This window comes from Triticum aestivum, chromosome 7B (genome assembly GCF_018294505.1).
Source record: "Triticum aestivum cultivar Chinese Spring chromosome 7B, IWGSC CS RefSeq v2.1, whole genome shotgun sequence".
NCBI classification, from domain to species: domain Eukaryota; kingdom Viridiplantae; phylum Streptophyta; class Magnoliopsida; order Poales; family Poaceae; genus Triticum; species Triticum aestivum.
In genome coordinates this window covers 108263118-108271261 of record NC_057813.1, presented here as the reverse complement: position 1 = coordinate 108271261, position 8144 = coordinate 108263118, and the positions used below count along the sequence as shown (strand labels likewise).

Sequence of the window (8144 nt, the reverse complement as noted above, 5' to 3'; positions counted from 1 at the left end):
CTTTCGCGAGAGGCACGGACGTGCCTCTTTCGGAAAGTATAAAAACACGTTTTCTGTTTAGTTTTTTCTTTCGCGAGAGGCACGGTTTTGCTTCCTCCAGAGGCATGGTTGTGCTTTCGTGAGAGGCACGGGCGTGCCTCTTTCGGAAAGGATAAAAAATGCGTTTTTTGTTTTTTTTCTTTCGCGAGAGGCATGGTTTTGCTTCCGCCAGAGGCACGGGGCGTGCCTTTTTCGGAAAGAAAAAAAACCCATGTTCCCGGTTCGGTTTTTTCGTCGGTTTTTTCATATGGTTTTTTTCGTGAAAAAAAAGTTTGTCAAAACCTATCAACATGGGATCTAGTTTTGAAGATCTCGACACGAGGAATCCAATGGCGAAAGCGGTTCGAGATTTAGGTGCGTCTAAGAGATAAAACATTTTGAATAAACGGATCTACGAAAAAGGGAAAACTCCCAGGTTGCGACAAGTGGCGCACAACGCGCCACTTGTTGCAACCTGGGAAAGTTGGAGTGATCTCCGCAAGGAGTACTCCTTAATTAGTGATTTCGTTCGAAAGTTGGAATGATCTCTGCAAGGAGTACTCCTTAATTAGTGATTTCGTTCGTTTCCTCTGTTGTTTTTAAATGTTTCTACGAAAACACACACACACGAGCCAGCCCAAAGCAATCAAGCCCACAGAAAGCAATAAACAAAAGACAACCGAGCCCACAAACAAGCCCAGCAAGCGAACGACACAAAACCAGCGATCAAAGAGGCCAATCACCAACCATGTGGTGACGTCATTCGACTGAGACTTAGCGACTGAGACCTAGACGGACCCTTCGTATATAGCCTGGACTCAACAGAAAAGCCACCGGAAAAACGGAATCGATCGGATCCGGAACGAAAGATATCTTTCCATATCATATATTGGAACGGACTCGTCCTCAGATCGATCGCTCTGTTCAAAGAGGACGCAGCCGCACGTATCACACGACGATGGCCGCGTCATCAAGCTCGTCCGGCGGGTGCACATGGCCGGACCTCCAGCCGGAGATGTTGGGCGTCGTGCTCTCGCGGCTGCCGTCGCACGCCGACCGCGTCCGCCTCGCCGCCGTCTGCCGCCCATGGCGCTCCAGGGCGCGGCTGCTGCGTCCGCTACCCCCGCTACTCCCGTGGCTTGCCCTCTGCGATGGCACCTTCCTCAGCATCCCCGACGGCGTCGTGCACCGCCTGCCCGCGGCGGGACACGACGTCTCCGTCCGAGTCTCCACCGGCAGCACGCTCTTCCTCGTGCACGTCGACGACCACAATTGCTCCCTGATGAACCCTTCCCCGGTAGCGACGACCCCTGTCCCTGAGGCCGCCGGCTGGTTCCGAGAAAACCCGACCGTCCGGAAGGTGTTAATGTCCGATCACCTCGTCGCCGCCTTGGTGAAGTCCAAAGACATCTACGGTTCCAAGACCACGAAGGTCATCATCTCCACTCGTGGGCAGCCATGGGACATCACGAGGTGCTCCACCACGGAGTGGGCGGAGCCTGAAGACAGCCACGTCAACGACATTGCGCTCTTCCAAGGGAAGCTCTACGTCCTCCTCACCACAGAAGTGGAGGAATGTCGTCAACAGGAGCTTCGTATCCTGGACGACGGCCGCGAGCAGACAGCCATCGGCGGTACGGCTGACACGCATATCGACGGGGACGCATGGTACAATCCTTACTCGACAGACATGTACGTGCTGCGGAACTACCTCGTTGCCTCCGGCGATCGGCTGCTGATGGTGGAACGAAGGATTTACCAGCCGCCAATGTTTCCGGCAGACTCGGGGATTGAGGAGCAAACTCGACTCTTCAAGGTCTTCGAAGCAACAGGCCTGAGCAGCGGCTGTGGACACTGGACCGAGGTCGATACGTTGCTGGGGCGCGCGCTCTTTGTCAGCGAAGGCTGCTCAGAGTCTCTCCCAGCTGGGGGTCAATCTAGCGGCGTCGGAGTTCGAGAAGATTGCATCTACTTCATGAACGGCGAAACTTGTGAGAATCCCTTTCCAGACTCCGGCGTGTACAACATGAGAGACCAGACAGTAGCGCCGTTGCTGCCGGCGACGGTGGCGGTGCCCGCAGCCGGCTACGGTCCATGGTCTCCAACTTGGCTTTTCCCAGAGACTTGAGTTAAGCTACTAGGTACGCGGTACTACCAGATAGGATTACGTTAGATGTTGCAGTATGTATTGGTCACATTTTTTCCTTTTTCACAATACCCATTAGACACTTCTAAAGCCTATGCTCAAGACTGAACAAATAATCTTCTGTGTGGTATGGGGATATGGAATTGAATCCAAAACTAGTATCTACAGATCTGCACAGGCAGGGCGGAGAGCTTGTGCACAAGCAGACCCACAGAAGCAAGGTATGCCAAAACTCCTGTGAAGATATTGGGTATTGCAGTTTTTTAGGAAAAATACTCCCTCCCTCCCTCCCAAAATAAGTGTCGTTCAAAGTTGTACCAAGTCAGCGACACTTATTTTGGGACGGAGGGAGTATAAACTAGAAAGAATTTGCTTCAGAGCATAATTGGTTTGATGCCAAAAGTTGGCATGCCAAATAGTGATTGGTTGGCTGCCAATTTTTTTTGTCAATCTCACAAAATATTGTCAAATATTGGCAACTTCTGATTTTGCCAAATGTTGGCTTGCCAAATATTGGCAATGCCGAATGTTGGCATCAAACCAATTATGCTTAATTATAGCAAGAAACAGTCTCCCCTACTACATGTGATATATCATCGGAAAAGGTAACAAATTCAAAGCTATCAAATGATTTGACTGCGAAATAGTGAGGTAAATATAGAAACCGATAGGGAACTCCAGATATTTATTGGTAGTTTAGGAGGTCAACTGAAGGATGTTAGTGGGTTTTACTTGTTGAGCTGTGTAATCAAATCCATTGAGTTCATATTTCATATGTTTGCATAGCTGGTTAATTGCAATGTCCAATCTATGACGGATCATGATGAAATGTAGATTCAGACAGAAGTCAGAACCAGCGGCCAATTTGAAATTCCAGCATCTATCAGATCAGCCTCCGTAATCAAATGCCATAAAAACAAACAATAATCATTGTCGAGTTTGAGATTCCTAATCTTATGCACTTCTATAATTCCTAACCATAAAACTTATCTTACACATGTTACTCAAACTGAATCCTTTAATGTGCACTCTGGTGAAGACCCGAGTTAAGCTAATAAGATTGAGGGCAGCCGTGCAGGTACAAAAACTGACTTTGTATGATTAGATTAAATAAATTGCCAGGATGATGTCATATTAGTTTGCAAACAAAATTTAGAACACATATTAATTTGCAACTTTTGCATCATTTAAGACGTGCTCATTAGCAAAAACAGGGCCCAGAGCAACAAGCAATTAACATCGACCATAACTTCTGATGAAACAGACTACTGCAAAAGCGTGTTGCGAAACATTTGCATGTCATGCTGGAAATGTGATGAGATTCTAAAAGGTTTTCTGCTCAAACATGAGCTACTAGAAGATGTTAATCTAATTTCCAGGTAAGAAGATTAATGATTAGATTAATTCACATGCTACTTTTGTGAATTTTTATTTACAATGACCAAAAGGAATACCTCAGTTACACAAAAGAACCAAGGAATTCTGATTAGCAATCAATTCTACTTGATTTTTGCTTACAGAAATGTGGTCTATGACCCTGTTGATCTTTTCTTTCGGTAATAAAAAAAAGTAGGCAGATTATACAATTATAGTGTAGACTGTTCGTTAACCTATTAAAAAAGGAAGAACAAGGTGAACTTGTTCTTAACCTTAATGTAACATCACAAACAACAACCGAAACTACATTGATAGAGGTGAACAAGAACAGAATCAAATTTGAGATTTCTTACATGTTTAGTCTTGTTCCTCTGCTCAGCGGTTACCTGATATTGCCCCAGAAGCACTATCCCACACCTCAATAGACCGCTGATCAACTCTAGCCAATGCCATCCTGCTGCCTCCGAAGGCCCAGCTCACAATCTTGGCCTTCTCCTCGCCGTCTGCAGTGACCATCGATGGCCCATTCCCTACCCAGTTTTTCCTCATCACCTTCTTCTCCCCAGCCTCTGATGTAATTTCCACCTGTGTCCACACCTCAACATATGCGTCCCGTGCCACAAACACCCAATTACGGTAGCACTCAATTCTACAGTTATTTCCATCCTTCCTGCGAGATGCTGTGGCAGCTCCCGCCCTTTGTCGGTCTCCGATGCACACCCAAGGATCAACACTGGTGCCATTACCACTAAGTCTCCTCAAGTCAGCCATGAAAACCTCACCTGAGGCAGCCCCCACCTTAAACAATGCTGACAGCGAGTCTGATGCAGTAACATCTGCAAAGCAGTCCTCCTTCTCTCTCACCTCCCACACCGGCACCGTCGAGCTTGCCCGGACGTCCCACAGGCGTATGTCACCCACCATTCCAGCCGGCCCGGAGTGTGACCCAGCGGCAAGCAAGAGACTGTGCCCAGCAAGCCAAGCGAGCTTGGTCGGTGGTATTGCTGCCTCAACGTCCGCACCAAACACCTCCTTCCGCCCAATTTCCACCACAGGTGACAGAGAATTCAGATCGAACGCCACCACGGCGCTCGAATTCCGTCTCGCTGACTCGAAGCTGGCAAAGAGCCAGTGTGATGCCGCTTCTGAGGCCGCCATAGAGAGCACAGAAGAAGAAGGCGAGTCTGGCCAATATAGAGCCTCCGAAGCTGTGGCAGGGGCGTCGGCCAGGAACCGGCAGAGCTGGACGCCAGGAAAGTCGCGGGCGCCAGCGAGGGCGAGAGCGGGGGACACCGCGACGAGCGAGTCGATGGTGGGGAGCGGCGTTAGGACGCTGGTGCGGGAGGCGAGCGCGGCGTCAAAGCTGGTGACGACCCCGCCGTGCGCGGCGACGAGGGAGGCCGGGTGCGGGGAGGGGACTATGGCCACTGCGGAGGGAGCGACGCGGCCGGTGAGGGGGAGGAGGGCGGTGGGGCGCAGAGAGAGGGGGGAGAAGGCGGACGCGGGGGAGAGGGAGGCGAGGAGGAGGCCGTCGAGTGAGAGGTGCCGAGCCTCGGCGAGGAGAGCGGCGGAGGGAGGAGGGGACGGGAGGCGGCCACTGCGGAGGAAGGAGAGGATGGCGGCGAAGAGGCGAGGGTCGCGGTCAAGGAAGTGTGGCGCGTCGGGGGACGAGGGGCCAAGGGAGGCGAGAGGGGAGGAAGCGCCCGCGCGGGAGAGGGTGGCTGCGGTGGTCTGGAAGAGCTCACCGCCGACGTTGAGGGTGACGACGGAGGAGGACGTGGAGGTGGACGCCATGGGTGGGGATGGGGAATTCTCGGTGGATGCCATTGGCGTTGACTAGAGTGACATGTTTTTCTCTAGGGGGCCGACGGGTTATTTTGGTTGGGCCGAAACATCTAATGGGCCCGATAGTCGGCCGACGAAAGAGTTCGGTTTTTTCCCCGGGATTTTCATACACGCATGCACGAATTCCTTATATCTAATGTTGAGGCACCCCTCAAAAAAAAAAAATCTAATGTTGAGGCTCACAATCTCGTAAAGCATGGTCTTACACTAGGAGTTGATCGTCATGTTTGTTTAGGCCAACCCGATAACTTTCTCTTCTCCTTGTAAACGTTGTGACGACATAATAAAGCTTGCGAGTTTATCTAAAAAAAAACATTTCCTTGCCCTAAAAAGAGCAATGCACATTTCCATTTTTTTTCTTTTGGTCTTTGGCATCCATACAATTTCCAATATGATATACATTTTCCCGGTTTAGACTTCACTGCAACCACCGATATATATTATTATACCATTTGATTTTTTTTAAAGGTTCGTTGGTTACAGAGTTAGTAAATGTACAAGACACAAATCTAAAATTATTTTAATTATAAAATTGATGATTTCACTCCGTAGGATATTTTCCTACAAAATAACAGTTTGAATCAAAGGGATAAGACCATCAAAAATTCATCTACGCGAACTTAGCATAGCTCGGATGATTAGCTTCCCTGTGGTGGAACCAACACACTTGGATTTAAGTCTTAGGTTTGGCACGAGTGCTTGTATTTTCCTTCATTATTTCAGATTTCTTGTGATGTTCAGTCAGTGAAGACGTCATGGTCACTTTTCAATCTCAAAATTTATTTGCTCAATTTCTTGGAGGTGTCCTATAGCTATCTTCCTAACGACATCTTCCCTCCACTCCTAGCAAAGTGTTAATTGCTGATAAAATGGGGAAAAATGGAAGACACCCTACATCACTACTCATCTTAATTTTCTTCGCAAAGTGCGGCCCCACCCCCACCCACCCATCCAATCACAACTCAGTGGATTGGGCCCTTTTGTGGTGCTTTCCCACAACTCTTTCTCATTATCATTCCTTGTGCTTGTCCTCTCATCTTGTTCTAAGAAAACAAATGTCCTCTCATCTTATAAAGTTCCAAGCATCACACGAAAAAATCACCATATCACCTCTTGTGGTAAGCCATGTGCCGTACATGTTTGTCTTGCGCTCATGACGCACTAGTTTCGGGCGTCGTCACTCCTCACAACGTAGCGCGTGGAGGTCCCCTTTTATCTTCCCTTAAATTTTCTTCGCAACTCCCTAGACAAGGATGAGGTACCACTATGCGCGCCCGCCAGGATCTCCGCCATGGTCACCCACCTCCACAACAAGGCGACACTAGAAGTTCTTTTTACCATTGCTTTTAACGTGTGTTTCACAACAGGGGTTCAACTTCATGTGATTCGTGAATCTATTTTTTCTAAAAGTTGAAAAGCTCATTAGTTCTAGCTTGGAGGCTATGACCACTCACCATTCCACCTCCACTACAAGGTGACACTATGAGTTCTTTTTACTACTTTAAACGTGTGTTTCACAACAGGGGTTCAAAACTTCATGTGATTCATGAAACGATTTTTTTCTAAAAGTTGAAAAGTTCACTAGTTCTAGCTTGGAGGCTATGACCACTCACCATTCCGGAGGGTTAGAACTATACATGGACTCTAGGATTACTTTCGGTTTCTTAGTAATTTATCTAAGTGTCTAACTTGACAACTTGGAGGTTTTGAACATGTGTTCACTCAGAGGAACCAGTGAGAGCAAATATTCTAGACACCTGATGTAATTTTTATTATGTTTGACGTTTAGTAATAGATCTGGATTGACTGAGGTAGCATTTTGTGTTTTTTAAGGATCAAAAGTATTTATATCGGGCAACCGGATCCTTGAACCCGCAACCTCACGCCTTTTTTTTTGACACTAACAAAAAAAGGACTTAGAGATGGAACCAAATATGGTAAGCAATCCAATTATTTGAAAACCCAGAAATGGAAGGCACGTAAAAAATTAAGAAACAAGACGTGGTCGGCAGGATTCGAACCTGCGCGGGCAAAGCCCACATGACTTCTAGTCATGTCCCACAAGACAAATATTATTTTATCTCATATCTCGCTAATTTGTAGTCATTGTCATACATTTGAGATGTCTTACAATGCAAATAAGCTTTCATCTCATCTTTTGCTTATTTGTAGCCCTCGTGTACACCTAATTTTTCAATTGTGTTGCCTTGGCCCACACAGACTGTAAAAATATTTGGTGATGAATATAATATTTATACCATATAGAAGATTTTAAACTATTTATTACAGTTTATTCCTTTTTGTATTACACATGGATTAAAAAGGAATATTTTTATTACAAAGTATTGATCTTGGTTATACTTTCAATGTAGGACCATCGCTCACCTTTTTTTTGAGACAACCTCGCGAAGTTTTTATTAATTCGTCACAATATTTACGGGGACGGATGGAAGATCTCCTGGGTGCCCCAACCACACATGGCGGCCAGCCCCAAGGGATAAAGCATAGTTCGCTACGTTGTGCGCTTCGACATTCGAGCTCCTAAATTCATGACTAAATTTACAAAAAGCAAACTCTAAAGAGTGATGTAAGATCTCATGTATGATAGCGCCATAAGCTGACCACGAAGCCTTGTTGGATGACATCCTGAACCCTAGTCCGATGAAACCGATCGGACCCTTCTGATGGAACCCTAACCCTCCGCCGTCCTAGCCTCTCAAGTGCGGGCGCACGGGCCAGGGTAGGCGCTACGGAGGTA

The 8144-nt window shown here is 47.3% G+C and overlaps 2 protein-coding genes across 2 annotated transcripts; one reads left to right on the top strand and one right to left on the bottom strand.

Moving 5' to 3' along the window:
- Nucleotides 1-825: 825 nt before the first annotated feature.
- LOC123160693 (uncharacterized) lies at nt 826-2316 on the top strand. The gene has a single exon (XM_044578540.1). The coding sequence runs from the start codon at nt 977-979 to the stop codon at nt 2144-2146; it is 1170 nt and encodes a 389-aa protein (XP_044434475.1). The 5' UTR covers nt 826-976; the 3' UTR covers nt 2147-2316.
- Nucleotides 2317-3623: 1307 nt separating this feature from the next.
- On the bottom strand, nt 3624-5382 carry LOC123160692 (BTB/POZ domain-containing protein At5g41330). The gene has a single exon (XM_044578539.1). It carries the CDS (start codon nt 5366-5368, stop codon nt 3917-3919), a length of 1452 nt encoding a protein of 483 aa, XP_044434474.1. The 5' UTR covers nt 5369-5382; the 3' UTR covers nt 3624-3916.
- Nucleotides 5383-8144: the final 2762 nt, after the last annotated feature.